The 21,809-nt window shown below is 45.0% G+C and overlaps 1 protein-coding gene across 2 annotated transcripts in view; it reads left to right on the top strand.

Moving 5' to 3' along the window:
• SAMD12 (sterile alpha motif domain containing 12) overlaps positions 1 to 21,809 on the top strand; it is a 279,826-nt gene that overhangs the window by 83,873 nt on the left and 174,144 nt on the right. For both annotated transcript variants that reach the window (XM_054985228.1, XM_054985227.1), the window contains exon 4: positions 14,349 to 14,489. In XM_054985228.1, coding sequence (XP_054841203.1) covers positions 14,349 to 14,489 — 141 coding nt within the window. The remainder of the gene's footprint in view (positions 1 to 14,348; positions 14,490 to 21,809) is intronic.

Raw genomic sequence — 21,809 nt, 5'->3', positions numbered from 1 at the left:
CTTCTCGGATATGAATACAACAGATCTTTCAGTCTATTTGTGTCTATATTTGTTACAGCCCAAACACTTTTAAACTCCAGCGCCTGGCCTGCCGCTTATTTCGTTTTCCAGTTTGCTGCCGACGATATTTTGGCAGCTGTCAACGAATTAAAAGCAAACGCCGAACGTTCTCTGTGCATTAAATCTTGCAGACATCCTGCCTGAGCCGAGTCGTACCTGACTTGCATCCAGATCTGCCCCCTTTCAAATAAGATTTCAACTTGTCAATATTCTTTCTTGTTTCTGATTTCCCTGTGTTATAATCAAAAGTATTGATATGTAAATAATGTATAAGCCTTGCTCAATAATAATTGCTAATTGCACCTGGGCTGATGTTATCATGGAAAGAGCATCGTTAACTGCACACAATACTCCAGGTGGGCCTGACCAAGGCAGTATAGAGAGGGGCTATGACCTCCTGTGATTTCGACACCATGGCCCCTTTGATACAACCCAAGATCACCGAAGTCGGGCGATATACCTCGGATAGAGCCCACAGACTTTGCTAAAACACCCATAGCGGGATATAACGATGCTCTTTCCATGATAACATCAGCCCAGGTGCAATTAGCAATTATTATTGAGCAAGGCTTATACATTATTTACATATCAATGAGTGGCAAGCTCTAGGAGGGAAAGTGCCTCTAGTTATTTGTTTGCTTGCTTGTTTCGATTTCTGTTCCGCCCTCCCCGCACCGCCAGGCTCAGGGCGGATTACATTCAATAAAAACATTACAATAAAAACATTATGCATGTAACAAAGAGCTTCAGGCTGGATCTGATGCAGCTTCAGGGAGAGGAACTAGAGAGCCTTTCCTGCCGTCAGCAGCCACCCCTGGGAGCTAAAAAGGTGATGATGGAGGGTGGATAACCTGCATGAACTGGGGAGAAGGAAGTGGTAACGGTCATCCTTCCTGCCTTTTAAGCCTGCGGAGCCTCCACCATTGGTGGAAGGCTTAGAGCACTAATGGGAAGGAGGCATGAGATCCAGCACTTTATGTTTTAATCTGTGCAGTTGCTGTAGTGTAGTGGTTAAGTGATCGCGCTGCAAATCAGTACTTTGTTGGTTTGAATCCCACTACTGCCATGAGCTCCGCAAGTGGCCTTGGGTAAGCTTACCCCTCTCAGCCTCAGCTCACCAGCTGTATTGTGGGGGATAATCAGGGCTTCTTTCCAGCTGAAACGCGGTGGAACGGAGTTCCGGAACCTCTTGAAAATGGTCACATGGCTGGTGGCCCCGCCCCTTGATCTCCAGACAGGGCAATCTCAACTCCCCTCTGTCTGGAGATCGGGGTGGGGCCACCAGCCATGTGACCATTTTCTCCGAGGGCAACACACTGAGTTCCACCACCTCTTTTCCCAGAAAAAAAGCCCTGGGGATAATAATAACACTGTCTTAGTTTGCTGCTCTGAGTGGGGCACTAATCTGTCTAGAAGAGCGGTATATAAGTGCAGGTGTTGTTGTTATTCACAAGGTGTTCATTCTTTAATTAGTAGGCAGCCAGTTCTCAGATCGTACTCTCTGGTTTAGAGGAGATTAAATGATAGAACTGGAGCTGGTTGGCTGGAACTGAAATGAATATACAAAGAGAGTTCCTTGCCAGTTGGAATTATTCCCAGAGGTGTGTCCTTTTGTTGCTTAATAAGAGGGGAAATTAATCACAAGTAATCTAAATTTATTTTAGATTCATTTGAACCTGTAGAGTCTTCAAGATGGCTTGACTGAGACAAACAAGTTGTGTTTTATTAAGGCTACGTAGAGAGCAGGTTTGGGGGACCTTTGTGACCAGCATGGGACACGCCTGGGGATGCTGCAGCCCAACACAGACATCGGCAGAAAGTGCCCCCACCTCTTACTCAAGCTTTTCCACAACTCACTCACAAGCTAGAGGTGGAGGAAGATCAATTTGGCAAGGTGCTGTTTTGGCAGTAGCCTCCCACGCTGCAACCCATGTTGTTTCCAAGGGCCCCCAGTCCTCCAGAGCAGTTTCTTGTAGAGCTTAAGGAGCTGTTTTGGGGAGATGACGGCAGGAGGGCTGGGGGGAGAGGCGGCTGCAGTAGGGTGGGGAGGCAGCAGGGGAGATTAGATTTCCTCTCCTCTTCAAATTCTGTGCAGATCCCATGCTTGTGTGTATATTTAGATACAACATTATCATTACAATATTTTACCCCTCCTTTCTCTGAGGATTGCAGCAAAACCGGCTTACTCAGCAACAATTTTTTGGTTAAAAGTCTGTGACCAATTACAAAACTGTCCAAGCAGCTTCTGTTATGCATAGCCCTCCACACCCTCTACCAACGAAATCAATGTTTCATTAGCTTCCCAAAGAAGGGAGATCCAGGTTCAAAGCCCCACACTGCCATGAAAGCTCCCAGTGTGACCTTGGGCCGGTCACACCCTCTCAGCCTAACCTTCCTCGCAGGGTTGTTTATGAGGATAAAGGGGAGTAGAATGATTTGAGCTGCTTTAGATCCCCATTGGGGAGGAAGTGGGGTATGTATGCAGGGCTTTTTTTCAGCAGGAACGCGGGGGAATGGAGTTCCGGAACCTCTTGAAAATGGTCACATGGCTGGTGGCCCCACCCCCTGATCTCCAGACAGAGGGGAGTTTAGATTGCCCTCCGAGCCGCTGAGCAGCGTGGAGGGCAATCTAAACTCCCCTCTGTCTGGAGATCAGGGGGCGGGGCCACCAGCCATGTGACCATTTTCTCCGAGGGCAACCCACTGAGTTCCACCACCTCTTTTCCCAGAAAAAAGCCCTGTATGTATGTATGCATGTTTGTACGAATGAATGAATGAATATCTTACATTTCATTGGGATGGCTTAAAAATATTAAAACAATCCATAAAACCAAGGTATAAAATGACATAAAAAGTGAAAAATGCATCAAACGTCACTAGCTGCAGCTGTAACGAAATATATTTATCACTCATTAAAAGCCTGGGGTGCGTGTGTTACTTTTCACCCAGTACCTGATGAACGTTAACATAGGTACCAGGAGTATAGATAAGGGAGTGGGGTTCTTTGAATGGGGTACCACAAACAAACAAGAAGAGTTTATACTTGGTAGCTAGCCAGCCATCCTCAGAAAGGTGAAAGGCACCAAGAATTGGGCAGGTTTTTGTGGGAACATGTAAGCCTTTATGCAACATAGTCCAAGGGCATTTAAGGCTTTATAGATCTAAGCCAGCACTGTGAATTTTGGCCTGAAACCAAATGGGAAGCAGTGATATCCATTTTTAGTATTGGGGAGATGGGCGCATTCCTCCTCAACCTACATAAACAACTTCCTACAGTGTAAAGAGTCCAGTAACACCTTTAAGACTAACCAACTTTATTGTAGCATAAGCTTTCGAGAACCACAGTTCTCTACGTCAGATGGACTCTTTACTATTTTGTGACTGCAGACTAACATGGCTAACTCCTCTGGATCTTCCTACAGGGTGTTTATGATTTGTGCAGCTTGTAGTTTACCACTTATTTCTGCCACCCCCTACAAAAGTTTGCAGATCAGGTGGTAAGTTATTTTTAAAAATAAAGAAAACCAGCCCAATTTAATTATTTTTTTCTAAATCTCATTACGGTAGGGCTGATTTAAGTTGTTTATATGTAATAGGGGATTAAGAATGTGCAATTAAGGATATCGTCGAATATCCCCCAGAATACCTAATTGCCTTAGCATAAATAAATGTGTGCCTGTGAACAGAGAACAGGAGCTATTTTGTTGATGGAGAATTTTTAAAAAGATCTACAGAAGGCTTTGTAATTACAATTGTGAAAATTTAATAAGCAAGTTATAATTTTAATAAAAACACAGTCTGATTGAAGCCTGTTTAGCCACCTGTGGCTTGGCATCTTCCATATTTATGCAAATGAGATGCAAATGCATGAGCTGGCTGACTTGCAAGTCATAAGCAAGCTCACATTTTTGGGAAGCCCGTTGGATGAAAGGTAGTTATGTAGTTTGATGGGCTTGATATCAAGTTGTTTATTTATGTGAGTTATACCCTGCCTTTCTTCCCGACGGGGACCTAAAGCAGCTTATATTGTTCTCCTCTCCTGAGTTTTATCCTCAGAACACCCCTGTGAGGTAAGTTAGGCTGTGTGTCTGTGACTGGCCCAAGGTCACCTAGCAAACTTCCCCAACAGAGTGGGGATTCGAACCTGGGTCTCTCAGATCCTAGTCTGCTGCTCTAACCACTACACAACACTGGCTCTTCAATGCCAGAGAAGATGCTCAACCTGGGACAAAATTCTTATGCCTTACAGCTTTCTTCCTTGTTTCTCTAAAGAGCAGAAGGACCTGTTAGACTGAACAGCATGAAAACTATGGAGGTGAGGGACAAATTTGAAAGAACCGGGGGTTGTGAGGGGGGGGGGGGTGGCTCTTTCTGCTGCACTGCAGATTTCTGCTGTCCTGAACCTACAGTAATACTGCTTTTAATTCTCCATTTCTATTAACATCAATTATTAACCTCGTGAATATTAAGAAGCAACCTCAATCTGGTATTTTTAATATTATTAAGTAAATTTTAAAAAAGGGGGAAATGCGGGACCTGTGGAATTGTGGAGAAATTGCTTTGTGAACTTCGGCTGTCGGCAGATTAAGTTTGCCTTTGTTTAGAGGTGGAGGAGTGAAATCGTGCCTGCACAAAACTAGCAGTGCAACCCTAAGCCGAGTCGTACCCTTCTAAGGCCCTTTACTTCAGTTAGAAAAGTACAATTCTGTTTAGGGTTGCACTGTTAGGCCTGGTTCACATGTGGAGGGGGCAGGAGCAATAAGGTGGATAAGCCCTGAACGGAGTGCACCATTTGAGGCTGTAGGTGGTGGGTTTTAGAGAATGCCCAGGAGCATTTCTTTCTCATTTCTTCAGCACCAGGTCCCCTGCTTCTACTTCCTTTCCTATCCAGCTACCCACCTGTGTGCCCCCACCTTCCTGTGTGTCTTTTCCTCACCTGTACACTCATTAGCCCTCCCACTGCTCGGCTTGAAGCTGCCCACACTACCGGTGCGCCTGTCCCCAATGATGCTGCTGTTGCATGCAGTTGGGAGTGCTGCTGCTATACATCTTCCGTGCCCCAGACAGCCTATGAAACTGATGCTCTGGAGCATTTGGAGGTGGGCAGGGGAACAGCAGGCAACCCTGGGCCCTGGCAAAAGCCTGGGGCCTTGGCAGCTGCCCCACACTGACCCTGCCAGTCTGCCATCACTGTTACAAGGTGATCCACTGTACGGTTGAGGATCACTCTGAATAATATGATAGTAATTTGACCAGAAACTTATCATCTCAAAGTAATTGAATACATTTGAAACAAAGCATAGCTTATGACACAACAGATTAATGTGGACTGTGTATTTAACTGCTGGTATACCATCAGAAAATACGAAAAGAGTCCAGTAGCATCTTTAAGACTAACCAACTTTACTGTAGCATAAGCTTTCGAGAATCACAGTTCTCTTTGTCAGATGCATCATCTGACGAAGGATCTGACGAAGAGAACTGTGGTTCTCGAAAGCTTACGCTACAGTAAAGTTGGTTAGTCTTAAAGGTGCTACTGGACTCTTTTCGATTTTGCTACTACAGACTAACACGGCTAACTCCTCTGGATCATCAGAAAACATTGACTGATTCAATCCAGCCATCTCAAAAAAAGAAAAGACCTTGCAAGCTCGTGATTTGACGGGGGATACCATCAATCTGCCCGCTCAATATCACTAAGCTACCTATGATTTGAGGGGAAGGGGAAGAGCTGGGAAGAAAGAAGTATAACAAAACAACGGAAAATCATTGTTATACATCTCGAGCTACTATCTACTTGTTTACATATGTATGTTTATTGACCATTTTGTGCATCCAGAAAAAGGGTTTGTAAATGTACATAAGGATAAGCAATGCTGATTTATAGTCTGCCTGGTGAAGTTTTAGATTTGCGCTTAATTTGCTTTGTGGGTCAGCTTGGTACTTCCTGAGAACTCTAAAAATGGCTGTCTCTCGTTTTACTGTACATTTGCAAAGTGGCCGTAATATGATTTGTGCTTGAATTTATATTTCAGATGGGAATTCGAGTTAGGACTATTTCCTCCTATTAAAATCATCAGGTCCGCCCGAATATGTTCAACTGAAAAACAGAACTGGCTTAACAGTCTTTTATATCCAAGACTTGTAAAGAATCAATATAGTTCCCATCAGAACAGTAAATTACTTACTGAACCACTTCCAGTAATCATGATGTACAATTTCATATTAACTCTTCCTCTTCTCCACCCAGAAGTTCTTTGATAGTCTCAGACGGCTGTTTTTTTTTCCTTCCAAAAGAGCAATGTGTTGAAAATGAAAAGTTAATTCATTATATGCTCAAGGCTGGGTTTACCATTGTACTAACCATTCAATAAAATAGATTCCCCAACCAAATCAAGGGCCTTGTCATGATATGATTATCTGAGTATACAGTTACTGTGCATAAGGCCAGATGGAAAGGCAGGTGTGAGAGTAATTCCTATGTATCCTATCACCACGTTACTCTGCCACTAACCAACTTTGTGTTGCTTGACTTGCAAAGCTTGGGAAAGGGGTTGGGTGGCCACCAATGGAACTCAGGAGTGGGATAGCATTATAGGGAGTGGGGAGTGAACCAGGGTGCAAAGCTCTCCAGGATCAAGGCATGACATCAGGAAGGATCTCAGAGGATGGCTCCATCTGCCACAAGGTCTTCAAAGTTGTTCCTTGTTTTGGTGTGCAATCTTATACATGTCTACTCAGAAGTCATTGGGGCTTACTCCTAGGTCAGCATGAATAGGATTGGAACCTTGTTCCCATTGGACAGCTTTGTGTCTGTGTTTGCCGCCTCCGTCTATGGCTGTATGGGTAGGGCTCATTTTGAGGGGGAACGCGCAGGAATGCAGTTCCGGCAGTTCCCCAAAGAGGTCACATGTCAGGTGGCCCCACCCACCTGACTCGGCCATTTTGGGCCCGTTTCAGCCTGGATTGGGGCCGAAACAGCTCAGATCGGGCCTCTGATGGGTGGTAGATCACTCTCCCGCTCAGCAGCGGCACGATCCTGACCATTTTGGGGCCCTTTTCAGCCCCTTTTTGCCATTTTGGGTCCAATTTCAGCCCTGAATGGCCAGGATTGGGTCCAAAACAGCCACGACAGGTGATGTCAGGGGGTGTGGCATATGCAAACCAGTCATGCTAATGACACACTTCTGGTGATGGCAAGGGGTGTGGCATATGCTAATGAATTATGCTAATGACTTCCTCCAGCTCTTTTTCTACGAAATGACCCCTGTATGTATGTATGTATGTATGTATGTATGTATGTATGTATGTATCAATTTATAGTCTGCCTTTCTCACTGAGATCCAAGGTGGATTACAACAGTGCAAGTGAAAATACAATATAATCGATACCTAGGATATCCACTAAACAAAGTATAATAATAACAGTTAGGACATTCAGGGAAACAGATACAATAGGGAATGGTAGCAGAAAAAGTTTTAAACAATCACAGAGATTAAATCTATCAGAAAAAAATTTCTATGGAATGTTTAGCAGCATGGAAAATCCCTAGTAGGTGCATAGTTACATCAGCAGACAGTAACCAATAGTGTAGTGTTTAGTCCCCATCCCTACCAAGGTATCTCTCTAAGCTACTGCTTATGATACAGTCCAGTAATCGGTGTAGAAAGCCCTCCTGAATAATTCAGTTTTGCATCATTTGCAGAAAGCCGGGAGAGTGGGAGATTTCCTCAACACCTCAGGCAGGCTGTTCCGTAAGGTGGGAACTACCACAGAGAAAGCACATACATGCAGGCAGCTGTTGATTTTGCCCAGCTGTAAGGTGGTGTCTGCAGAAGATCCAGACTAGATGAGCGAAGATGCCAAGGTGGAACATAGGGGGATAAGTGGATGAGCAGCCAAGGCTATAAAGGCCTTTGCATGTGATAGTCATGGCCTTGAATTTTGCCCAGTAATTGATGGGAAGCCAGTGGAGTGACTGCAGAATGGGAGTGATATGCATGGTCTGTCTAGCTCCTGAGAGTAAATGAGCTGCAGCGTTGTGCACCAACTGAAGTCCATGTCGACTTTGAGGGGAGACCTATGTAGAGTGCATTACCATAGTCTAGTCTCGAAACAAATCTATCCAGAAGTGTCTGATGCCCAGAAGTGACATCATTGTGCCCGGTAGCAGGCATGCTCCCACCCTTCACAGAGGCCAATTTTGGTCCCTGTGAAGCTTGGGAACATGCCTACCGCTGGATGCAATGATGTCAGTCCTGGAAGTGACATCGTCACGCTTGTGGAGAGCACACCTGCTGCGTGATGGCCTGGGAGGTGTTTTTTTTTTGCCTCCTGGGCCTGTTCCCTGGGCCTTTCCCCCCCATTGGCCAGGTGAGTGGTGGCGGGGGCGGGGGGGAGAAGAGGCTGAAAGCAGGGGATTACCCACCTCCACTGGGGGACTGGTAGCCCTAGCCAGATGCCTCATGCTTTTTGATTGCATTATTTTACAGTGTGTAATCCACCTTGAGTCTCAGTGAGAAAGGCAGTTTAAAAATAAAGTATATAAATAAAATAAATTTAAGATTGCGCTATGGTGTAAGCATTTAGGGTTGCAAACCTTCAAGTGGGTCTGGAGATCTCCTGGAATTACAACTGATCTCCAGATGACAGAGATCAGTTCCCCTGGATAAAATGGCTGCTTTGGAAGGTTGACTCTATGGCATTATACCCCACTGTGATCGCTCCCCTCCTCAAAACCCACCCTCCCCATGTTACACCTCCCCAAAAGTCCAGATATTTCCCAACCCAGAGCTGGCAATCCTGTAAGTACAAAATCACATTATCCTGATTGTGTGACAGGGTATAGTAAGGGGTAACTAACAATGCAGTCATAGCAGAGTTATACTCTTCTAAATCCATTGAAGTCAATGGATTACACTGTAAACCACCTTGAAGGCACTGCACCTAAGGATGTCAACCAACAATACGGAGGGACACCCCCCCCCCTGAAAATCTGAGCTTGTATTTTGCTTGTTTTCTTCTGGGATAGTTAGCAGAATTTTTTCCTAAAGGCCAAATTACTTTCTTTTGTTCTGAGTAAAGACATATTTTTAAAAAATAAAAACAGAATTAGTTTCACTTTCAGTGCATGCACCTGGCAGAGCTGCCCTATTCAGGCATCATTTTACACATTGCTGCATGTAACACTGCAGGGTGCGTTTGTACGATTCCAGAATATTCATTTACATATTTATACCCTACTTATAAAAATTCCATAAATATTTATACCCTACTGTATTGTTCAGTGAATGTCCCAGCCATTAATCCTGTTATCTTATGCTGTATAATCTGTGTTGAGTAGGGTTGCTGTACCCCTGGTGGGTGCGGGGGATCCCCCACTCCCCCTTTCTGCCCCCCAACACCACTCGCCTGGCCAGTGGGGGAGGGGAAGGTGGGGGAACAGGCCTCCTAGACGTGCTCCTGGGGTGGCGTGATGATGGCACTCCTGGGAGAGAGTGTGCACTTGGCACATGAAGAAGACAAGTAAGGTGAGTGCCTGGTGCCCCCTCCCACTGCAAGGGTAAGGGGACCTGGCCACCCCTAGCATTGAGTCTCAGTGAGAAAGGCAGACTATAAATAATGTTACAGATATTGTCAGAAATACAGGGGAACTGTTGCTGGATTCGACAAGAACACCACAGAAAATGTCTCTGCACACAGAAGCAGGGCTGGCCTGGCCTCTGGGCTCACAAGGTGAGATTTTGTGGTACTGTGGCTCAGTGATACAGTGTATATTTTTTATTTAGAAAAATAAACCTGTCCACGGAAGTGTACCAAAAAAAAAAGACACAAGAGTTATTAATTAAAACCCCAGTGTTAATTTTTTAGACAGATCATCTACTTTGCATGTACCAAGTCCTAAATTCAATTCTTGGCATCTCTCGTTAAAAGGATCGGGTATTAGGTGATGCGAAAGACCTGCATCTGAGACCCTGGAGAGCCACTGCCAGTCAGAGTAGGCAATACCGAGCTTTACAGAGCAAGGGTCTGACTCCGTAGAAAGCTTCCTATTTTCTTGGCAGTATGGGGATTCGAACCTTTGTCTCCCAGATCCTAGTCCGATACTCTAACCACTACAATACACTGACACTGTCTCTAACCCCCATGGCAACCCTAAGCTGCCATCTTTTTTTGCTACCTTTTGGAAGGACCTGCTGCTAGTGTGAATGCATAGAAAGCTCTTCTTAACTCTTTTTGCGTGCAGACAGAGAGGAGCGACGGGACAGCAAGGAGAGGTCATTCGGTGATTAAAAGGATTTCTCCGTAGCTCTGACCCTTAGCTTGTTCCTCGTTATTTTTATGTTATTTATTTATTTAAAACATTTGTACAGCACCTTTCTATCCAAAAAGGGTCCCCAAGGTTGCAAACCTTTAAAACAACATGTTAAACAGTTTAACAACATGTTAAACAAGTTTCCAGACGGCTGGCCTGGAAAGAAGAGAAGATCTGAGCCCTCCCATCAGAGTCATCCACTATTTGGCTGCTGTCTGGCATGTTAGCCATTATGTTGACATTTTAAACTGTTTTATTGTTTTTATGATGTAAATTGTATGAAATGTTTTTATTGATGCAACCCGCCCTGAGCCTGCTTGCAGGGAGGGTGCAATAAAAGTCTAAAATAAATAAATAAATAAATAAAAATTTAAAACAACACATCCGTTCATACCTGTGCAACAGCCTCCCCCCCTGTGTTCCGCCATGGCAGCTTCGTTCATGTGGACAGGGCCTTCTGCAGATACTGCCCTGCAGCTGGGCAAAATCAACAGCTGCCAGCACACATCCTTTCTCTGTGGTGGCCCCTGCGTTATGGAATGGCCTGCCAGAATTGGCTAGGAAAGCTCCTACTCTCCTGGCCTTCCACAAACTCTGCAAAACTGATTTATTCAGGAGGGCATTCTACCCAGATAACACATCTGTGTCGTATGAAGAAGCTCAGAGAGATGCATTGATAGGGGCAGGGACTATACGTTACTCTGTTGGGTACTATCTGCCGATGTAGTCATGCACCTTCTAGGGCGTGTTCATATTGCAAAACATGCCATGTAAATTACTTACGTTTTGTTTCATCTCTGCGCTCGGCTTTGTGTTTGTTTATTCAAATTTTCTACCACCGCACTCTCTTGTATCACTTTCACAGAATGTCCTAACTGTTGTTCATTATCGGACTTTGCTCAGTAAATGTCCTAGCTATTGATTGTACTGTATTTTCACTCACACTGTGTAATCTGCCTTGGATCTCAGTGAAAAAGACAGACTGTAAATAAATAAATAAATTTAAACACACACATACACAAACCCACACAGAACAGCAGTTATTGGGGATATAACCCCCCTTCCAAAAAGCACAAAAGAAACCAAAAAAATCTTCATTCGCTGGTGAAAGACAGCAATAGAGGGAGACGGATGAATCATTCTGGAGAGGGAGTTCCGGAGTTTTGGCACTACAATAAAGAAGTCCCTTTCTTGGTTCCCATCCTTCTAACCTCAGATGGCAGGGCCACCTGACGCAGGACCTCTGAAGATGACCGGACTAAACTGACAGCTGGCTCATCTACCAAAGTGGGCGAGAAGCACCTCTGGCCACCACTGCCGCCTGTTTATCCAACAGGAAGCTCTGGTCCAGCAGCACCTCCAAGCTCTGAACCTGCTCCTTTAGGCAGAGTGCAACCCCATCTAGAACAGGAGATAACCCGTTTCCTAGGTCAGACCTCCCTCCCCACCCCCCACCCCCAGCAGCACTTGCATTTTTTAGGAATTAAGTTTCAGCTGGTTAGCCCTCATCCACTCAAAAACTGCCTCCAGGCAGCCATTCAGAGTTTCTACAACCTCCCTGGGATCTGCTGGTAACATGAGGTAGAGCTGAGTGTCATCTGCCTATTGGTGGCAACTCAGCCCACATCTCTGGATGACCTTTCCCAGTAGCTTTACTTAGATGTTGAAAAGCATACAGGATGAGATGGAAACATGGTGCTCTCTATAAGAGAAGGAGCAAAGCAGCAGCCCCCCCCAGCACCTCGCTCTGAAACCTACGCTCAGGGTAGGACTGGAACCACTGCAGAATAGAGCCTCCCAGTCCCAATCCTGAAAGGCGGTCCATAAGGTACCGTGAACAATAGGATCAAAGGCTACCACAAGGTCCAGGAGAATTAACAGGGTTGCACTTCTCTGTGCATCTCCTAACACATAATAATAACATTAATAATCACATTTGATTTATATACCATCCTTCAGGATAACTTCACACCCACTCAGAGCTGTTCACAAAGTATTTTATTATTATCCCCACAACAATCACCCTGTGAGGTGGGTGGGGCTGAGAGAGCTCTGGAAGAGCTGTGACTGACCCAAGGTCACCCACCTGGCTTCAAGTGGAGTGGGGAACCAAACCCGGCTCTCCAGATTAGAGTCCCGCTGCTCTTAACCACTACACCAAACTGGGTCCACCAAGGCTATTTCAGTCCCATAACCAGACATGAGACCAGATTTGAATGGATTCAAACAATCTGCTTCATTCAGAGTTGCCAGCCCAGGCAAGGGTTTCTACCTACATACCATGATGTCACTTCTGGCGTAAACCAGAAGTGATGTTGACATGATACTCTACAATTCAGCAAAAACTCTATGCTGGGTGTGACAGTGAGGCATCCTCTCATTTTTCCTCCACCTCCCTGTCAAGCAGTGGCAGAGAACAGGGAATCCATGGTATGAGGTCTATAGTGGGAGGCCTGACTATACTTGTTATGGTATACACCCTGGTGCTCAGCTTGTGTTTGCTATCTCTTTTTGGTCTGCTGCTTTGAAACAAGTCAGACTATAATTCTGGCTCTCCCTTTCTTCCTGTCACATGCCTCTGATGTCACAAGACTTCCTGTCAGGTGCTTCCCCTGGTCATTAAAGGTGTATCTTAGATTGAAGAGACCACTGTGGTAAAATTAGATATGGGGTGATGAAAGTAGAGAGAACATTTTATCCCGTCCCATGATACTAGAATTTGTGGGCGCCCAATGAAGATGATGTAAATTCAGGACAGATAAAAGGAAATCTTCAATTAAGTAGTGTTTCGCTTGTGGAATCTGCTGTTATGGGAAGTAGTGATGGCAAATAATTTAATTGGCTTTAAAAAAGAATTAGATTTTTTCCAGGAAAGGTCTGTCACTGGCTAAATGAAACCTACAGGTTCAGGGGCAGTAAGTTATTCTCTGAAATCCAGGCAGAGGAGCACCAGTAGGGCATTTGGTTGGCTAATGGGTGAAACTGGATGCTTTGCTAGCTGGACCATTATCTGATCCAGCTCAACTGCTGCTACGATGCATTATTCATGGGTTCTTGGGTTATTCATGGGTTCAGTGGGTTCAATGCTGTCTAGACCAGCTAGACCAGCTAGACCAACTTTTCAGATTTTCCGGCAAAGCTTTCCTTCATTTTATCTTCTAAAGTTGGGATGGTAGGTACTGAGCCTGGAACTTTCTGCGTGCAATATGTGCTTCATCACTGAGCACATGAGGCCCTCCTCCCAGGTCTTAACTCGCTGCCTGTGGGTATACGGTTCTGAGCCGATGGTGGCTTCCTTCCACTGGCTTAAGAGAATAAGTTGTTTTTCCTTGTGTTTGGTGGCCCCTCCCCTCTGGGATTAAGAGAGTGGGTACATTGTGGCTCCCCCCACAACTGGGGTTAGGAAGTGAGCTACTTGCTTTTACTGGTGGTGCCTGGACATGCGTATGATGTAAGTAACTTGAAGCCACCGTATGGGTTTGAATATCACCAGCTTGCGTTTAAGTTTGTGCAAGTTGGCAGTATGGGGTCATCTGAGGTTCCAGCTGCATAGGGCCCAAACTGGAAGGGCATGGATGGGACACTTTGTACTCCCTCCCTCTGAGTGCCATAACTTCTCTTTCCCTATATATCTCAGCATATGTTCTTTATGTAGTAGAAGTACATGGATAGGAGCCAACTTGAACGGTTCTCCCCACCACCGCCTCCTTTCCCGCTTCTAGTAGCAAGATTCTAAACCTGGATCTCTAGAGCAGAAGCTAATTAACCCGCTGAGCAAACAGTTGTTGGGAGGGGGATTTCCCCCCCCTATCCCATTGTGAATCATATTGTTTCACCGAGGAGGATATTAGTGATGCAGACAGGTTTTATCTGCTAGAATAAGGACATCTACAACATGAAGAATTTTTATTCATTAAATGTAAATCCTTGGATAATTTCTCTCTCCTTCTCTCTCTTTTTTTTTTGGATCCAGGCCGTGCGTTGCTGAGGCTTACGGACAAAAAGCTTGAGCGGATGGGGATTGCTCAGGAAAGCTTACGGCAGCACATTTTGCAGCAGGTCCTCCAACTGAAAGTGCGAGAGGAAGTCCGAAACCTGCAGCTGCTTACACAAGGTAGGGGAAAGTTCCAAGGCGCACAGGAGGGGAGAGAGAAAGGTTGTACCGGAGCAGACAGAAATTACTTTGATGTTCTCCAGCATGCACTGCTGTGCGGAGAAGCCTCGTGGGGTCCCTGCAACTTCCCACTGAAGAACAAAAGGCAAATAACAAGAAACCGATCGATAGGTGAATTAGGGGCTGCCTGTCTGTTATGATAACAGCAATTATTTTTTGGTTGCTGTTTCTTAATGACAAAAAAAACCCCTTTCAAACAGCAGAAATTCAGTTTTGTTTTGTGAACATTAGATGCTGTTAATTGTTTTTATGTCACTTATATTGAGGATTAGATGTATTGCATCATCTCTGGTTATCATTGTCCAGGGTTGAGTTTTCTCCTTTTCTCCATAAGGTTCAAACACATGACCCCTTTTATTGAATCATCACATTTATTCATTGCCTGGCCCTACTTCTGTATTATTGGGTGCTGCCGGTGGAAGCTGGGAAATCACAGCATGTCATAACATGAGAAGTGTGCCTAAGAGCTAAGCTACAAGTGACACCTGACACAGGTTGGACACTTGTCAGCTTCCCTCAAGTTTTGATGGGAAATGTAGGCGTCCTGGTCTTGCAGCTGTAATGGAGAGCCAAGCTGTAAAACCAGGATGCCTACATTTCCCATCAAAACTTGAGGGAAGCTGACAAGTGTCCAACCTGTGTCAGGCGTCACTTGTAGCTTAGGGGAAAGGCAAAGAGCTTCACACAGGGCTGTTGTTTTCAGCAGCAGCTCCAGGTCACAGGTCACAGCTGATTCTGCCATGAGGCCTGCACTAATTGAGGTTATCTCACAATTTGCCAGCTACATAGGCAGGAGATGTTTGCTTGGGTGGTTCTCTTCAGTCATGGGGCTACAGATCTTGGGAATGAGTGCCTGTGGAGTATCTTCAGGCCATGTATCTGGTAAAGGAACTGGTGCAAGTGTGACAATGAATATGTCTTTATGCAAGGATAGTGGTGGTGTTTGATTCTGGTAACCATCAGCTTGATCTTGCTGTATTTAACTTGTTTCATATGTCAAAGAGGCTGCCAGGAGCACTTAGGATGGTCCAAAACAAGCAAGAATTGTTTTAAATAGACAGCTCACCATTAATTTCCAGTCTTGATTAGCTCTTGGGTTCTTGCATAGTAAACTAGCGGTCACATTTACAAAGCTGGAGTTAAACTTAAAAAACCTGCTGGTTAAAGAGTGTGTTCAGGTAAGATTCATTGGGAATACTTAATAATGGTTGGGGTTCTCCTTCAGAACAAGCTATTGTGTCTCAAAGTTCTGCTAAGTCTCTGAGCCATTTTGCCTTGCGTGTCTGATTTTCTATGAGTTATAAATTCTCCTATTTTGGATGGCCAGATATGGAATCTTCCAGTGTCTATCAGTGTGTTCATGACCATATTGATCTCACAGCAATTCTGCAACCATCTTGGCTAATGCTGTCTTACCCATTCATTGCTAGATGATAACAACAACTGGTGATGTACCAAGGTGAATGCAGGTTGTCCAGTTGTATATGGACATCTCTGAAGAATTCAACCAATCTATTCTTGTAGCATTGTTAGGGCTACAGAAATAGGGGGCGGAGAAGCAAAAGGGAAGAGCAGGAACCCATTAGGCCACAAGCCAGGGCTGACAACCTGTGTTTGACTTGGTTAGTTACAAGTTGGGCAGGCCTGAGATAAAGAAACCTCATTAATCCATTGGATTCACCCAATTTGCTTCAAGGCAAGAGGGTGAAATCAGATTCTGCTGTATTTGCATGGCTATTATATATCATTATCAGCTGATATTCTTAAATGTTCCTCCATGGAGCTCAAGGCATCTGTGGGGCTCTTCCTTTTCAATGGACGGTTTTCACAATGAGGGGAGATAACAAGCAAGCTGTCTCTTCCAACCTGTTTTTTCCCCACCTTCTTCTTAGAACATAATGGCTTTGTATTATCTGTTGTGTTGTGTTGAACACTAATGCTGCTTTTTCGGCTTGGAGTTTTCTCCCAGGCTGTATTGCCAGATCATCATTTTTGGAATTTTCAGTGCCTCAGAATTCTTGGTCTTTGTTCAGAACTTTCATATATGTTAATTGTGGGAGGGGGATGCATGAGAAGTTCAGATAAAGGCAGGTGCTCATTTGTGGTATACTGGCATCCACTTTACAAATATTCCATATCTGGTTGCCCAAAAATCACCTTGGAGACAAAGCTATTTAAGAGCTTGACAGATTGTAAGACATGTATCAAGCATACATGTCAGACGTCACTCACCTCAGATACATAATATAATTTGGTCCACTTACTCCTCTTCCTCTCTCAGAACTATCCGTTCTCACAAGGTGTTTTGATTGGTGAGCTTAGCAAGCTATTCATCATTAGCAGTGCATCAAGATAATGATTTGTAGCTTGCCAGACTTATGGTTCAGGTTTCCTAGTAACACACCTCACAAGGAGGCAAATGAACTAGTAAACTTTGTTACCAGTTTTGTATAATTGTATGCAAGACCTTGTCCTAAAAAAAGAGATGTGTTTGTCTGGTAGCACAGTCTCCTATTGTCAACAGCTGTGGGGCGGGAGGGAAGCAATGTGGACCAGAAGAAACATGGACCATAAATGTTGTTTTTCGGCTTTGATGGAAACTCGCTGTGACAAATTATGAGAATCCTTTTCAGGTAGGCAGCCTTCAGGGATCCTATTCTTAATGTTACTTCGCTTAGTGAAGTTAATGCTGTGCCAGTCAAGGTCATGAATTGCCCACAAGACTTAGATTGGGGTCAGCAGTTCACCATACTCCTGCTGATAGTTCTCGTTATAACCCCGGGGCAGTCCTGGGGGAATTGCTTGACTAAGAGATATTGTAGGCTTGTCAAGGAGGTCTTTCCAGTGGTCCTACTCTTCACTGTCTAAGCCAATTTAATTTGTGGTGTCACTCATCTGAAGTCAATGCTGAAGGACAACCTTGCTTTGTTACTGAGGGATTTGATGTGTCACTCTTCTACATTCCAGATTGTCTTCCAACTTGTTGATGATACACAGAAAGCCTTGGGCAAAAATGGCTGAAATCCAAAATAGTGCAATGCTGTTTTAATGCTGTTTTAATGTTACAGAAGGACTACTATGTTTTTTTAAATTAAAAGTATTTATAGTCCATCCCTCCATAAAGCTCAGGGCGGTTTATTATAACCCCCCCAAAAAAGTCAAGTTTGTACAGCTGACTTACAAGGAGTGTAAAACAGCACATTTAGCTGCAGAATACAGCTATCATAGTTCTATTCCAGGACCTCAACCGACGAGACCTCAGCAACAGAAAGAATTCATCCAGTTCTGGCAGGAGCGGATAGATCTAAAATTATCATTAGCAGGTTAGGTAAAGTTTTGTACCCCCAAACGCCTTAATGAAAAAAAACAGGTGGGAGCTCTTGCTAGGTTCTTGAAAGCTCACACCCGGAAAATCTTGTTGGTCTTTACGGTGCTACTGGACTCAAATCTTGCTCTTGGTTGGACTGCTTTCTTTCATCTACAGTGATTAGAAAACAGCATTCCCATTACATTTGACTGACCTAGCCATGCTGATCAATACTTCTGTAACTTATATATTGAACTGGCTTGATACCTGTGCTTCACTACGATATTTAACTACTTTAAATCCAGTTACGATATTTATGGGTATGTAACATTTTTTGGTTTGTGGGTTTGTTTTTTTGAGTTGACGACCCTAGTGAACTTTTAGGGGAAGACTGAGAGGTGCATTTTACCTCAGGACACATTAAATGATTCCCAATAGGAACTGCATACTGTTTAGAATGGGTGTGTGTGTGTGAGGACCAATCAGGCCGCATACGCAAATGACCTCTATGTTCCAGCTGTCTCGGGGTGGGGGGATGAGGTGTGGAATGTTGTGAGCCCCCATCAGCCTGTATATGCAAATGACCTTGAAAGGCTGGCCCAATCAGGGAAGAGTGGCCAAGCTGGCAGTGGGCAGGGGCGCAAGCAGGCAGCAGCCTGCGAGCCACGCAGGGAAGCTGTATCCCTTTGGGAAAACACATTTTACCCCTTTTTACCCCCTTAGGGGGATGCCCATGCTTCGCTATGGTATTTAACTACTTTAAATCCAGTTATAATACTTATGGGTATGTAACATTTTTTGGTTTGTGTGTGTGTGTGTGAGTTGAGTGAGTTGGTTTTGTAGTATAATAGCATAGTACCCGAGCTTCACAAAGGTGACTGAATAAAGCGAAGCATGTTGATTCTGAAAACGGATGAAGTGAATTTCGAAATGTAAGATTTATTGAAGAAATTTTTAAAAGGAAAAGATTGTAGTACAATAAATAAAGTGAAAAATACGTACAACCTTTTTTTCTACTGAAGGACCTCTTTGTAGACCACATTGGTGATTTTCCCCTCAGGTGCTAGGCTGCTGGGTGAGCTCATTCTGGAGCAGGCCACATAGAACTGCCCATGTGAGAAGCAGTCCTCCCTCAAGTCAATTCCTGCCACCTTCAGTATCTGCCCCTGGGACTTGTTGATCGTCATAGCAAAGCAGACCTTGAGGGGGAACTGCAGTCTTTTGAACTCGAAGAGGTTATCTGATGGTATGAATGGTATGCATGGTATGAACGCCGACTCCCCCTGAGCACTGCCAGTGAACAATGTGGCCTTGATGACATCCCTGTGGAGGGCTTTCACTCATAGTCTGGTGCCATTGCAGAGCTTGGGTGGGCTGAGGTTCTGGAGCAGCATCACTGGAGCCCCCACTTTGAGGAGAAGCTTGTGGGCTGGGAAGCCAGGAGGGTTGAGCATGTTGAGGAACTCCACAGGGTAGTGGACTGCATCATCCATTTGCACCACTGAGTCCACAGATTTGTACTCCATTTCTGCCCCTTCGAGGGAGTTGTGTTTCATTAATGATGGCAACCTTGTCGTTCTTGGGGGTCAGAATGGCACGCTTGCACAGCCAGTCCATGGACTTCTCCATGATAGTGACGATATCAGGGTATATCATGGCTGTTAGGTCTGCAAGGGTTGTCACTACTGTGCCCAGGCCTGCAGGGATGGTCACCTTTCCCTTGGACTCAGGATACTCTCCGTCTCCTATTTTTAGTAGGAGTTCACAGAATCCCCCAGCAGACACCTTGCCTCTCAAGTGGACCGTTATGTTCTTTCTTGGTGAGAGTTTCCTGATGAGAGGCCACAGATACGACGCCTTGACACACACGGTAACCTCGTCAGCTCGAGTTCCCCTTGGGACTACTGGCAGAGTGTGCCAGAAGTCACCAGCCAGCAGCATGGTGACTCCCCCCCCCCATCACTTTCTCATTGCCCCTGACATCTTTGAGGGTTATGCTCAGTGCCTTAAAACACCCATTGAGCGCCATGGTGCTCTCATCCCAAACAATGAGCTTACAGTTCCACAGCACTTGGGCCATGTTGCTTTGTTTTGAGATATTGAACAGAGCTGTTTCTGCATGGATGAGGTTAAGAGGCAGCTTGAAGGTAGCAGATCATATGCCATGCCTGAGTGAGCCCTGACCTTCCGTGGAAGTGAGCGCCTCTCTACTCGTCTTCCGGGATTGCTTTGCTCATAGATAAACTCTGCCAGGGTGATCTTGCTGGTACTTGGCCACTGCTGCTCGATGCACCGCAGGAGTACGATGTGCATATTTCTTTGATGTATCTCTAAGTTGCTTCCTCTTTTTAGCATTGGCGTATCTTGCAGGACATCTGTCAGAAGGCTTCTTGGCGGCAGTAAGAGGTGATGGTTGCGAGAGGTGCGAGGTGGAGTTTGACTGAGGGAGGGGTGGTGTGGTGGGCACTTCGGCAGGTTCATGTGAGAGGTTCACATTAAAATGGCCCCTAGAAAGGTCTTGCACCATCTCCCCATGAACATTTAAAAACTCAGTTGCCATACTGACTTTTATATAAAATCCCTATTCAGGAGTCTTGTACTGTCTTTCTTCAACTGTCTGCAGTTTCCTTTACCTGATTTTTACCTTAGAACACAGTTCCACAGCTGACCCATCAGGGAGGGGGTGGTGTGAGCAGGCAGGATCCTGCCAGCTACACAGGAAAGCCCGGCCCCACAAGGAGATTGGCAACCTTAGAGGGAAGACTGGGAGGTGTATTTTTACCTCAGGACACATTCGACGACTCCCAACAGCAACTGCATACTGTTTCGAATGTTGGGGTGATGATGACCAATCAAGCCACATAAGCAAATGACCTCAGGGAAGAGTGGCTGAGTTGGCAGTTGGCGGGGGGGGGGGGGGGGCGGGCAGCCTGCCAGCCGCACAGGGAAACTGTATCCCTATGGGAAAATGTATTTTACCCCTTTTTACCTCCTTAGGGGGTGCATTTCTTAAAATCCCTTCTTAGTGAGTCTTTACATCATGAAAGGAATGTTCTCCCCAAATTTCACGTTTCTAGGTCCAGGGGTTTGGGCTGGGCGTTGATGAGTCAGTCAGGACACTTGTTTTTATATGTATAGATTGCTGCAACATGCTGTATGAGGGGCTGCCCTTGAAAAGGGGCTGAACCTGGAAGCTTCAGTTAGTGCTGAATGCAGCCACTTGCTTTCTTGTGGGGTTTAGCTGCTATGCACAGATAACACCAATCTTGAAGCAGTTGCACTAGCTTCCTGTTTACCTTTAAAACCTTGCATGATCTGGGACCTGCATATCTGAAAGCCTGACTCTTCCTTTATCCATCTGTGCGGCATGTGCACTCATCGTAAATTCGCCTCAGTCCCTGCTCCCAGTGTGGCATCTTCTCCCTTTGTCTATTCCTGGGCGCTTTTTTTTCAATTGCTGCCTTTGTATTATGAAACAGATTACCAGAAGAGGTTCCAGAGATACCAACCTCGATGGCCTTTCCCTAAGACCATTCTTTTTCAGCAGGTTATCTCTTGAGAGGTAATTTTAAGCTGAACTCAAAGAGAATTTGTTCTTTCTGGCAGGCCATCCATCTCATGTTGCTCCCTTTGGGAATGTTGTTGAACTTTTGAAACAACGCTGTCACTTTTATACCGTTTTTACTACGTTGTTCCTATGGTTGTATTTGTAAGCTGCTCTTGGCTACATAGAAAAGGTGGGGTGGAAATGTTTAAAATAAATACACTGGAACTGCCAGAAGGCCTTCCAAAGGACTGGGAGGGAATAGGGCCTTCTGGATTAACTTTGGAAGCTTGTTCGGCAGAGTGCGTGCCACATTGAAAATGCTCTCAAGCAGGCAGTAGTTGTTTGTGAAGACAATTCAAGGGGAAATTGCTGGGCCCAGGGATGTTAGTATGTAGGTTCCTGTGGG

Source organism: Eublepharis macularius, chromosome 7 (genome assembly GCF_028583425.1).
Source record: "Eublepharis macularius isolate TG4126 chromosome 7, MPM_Emac_v1.0, whole genome shotgun sequence".
In the NCBI taxonomy this organism is placed as follows: domain Eukaryota; kingdom Metazoa; phylum Chordata; class Lepidosauria; order Squamata; family Eublepharidae; genus Eublepharis; species Eublepharis macularius.
Note: the sequence above shows the minus strand (reverse complement) of the source record. Positions and strands in the feature narration are given on the sequence as shown.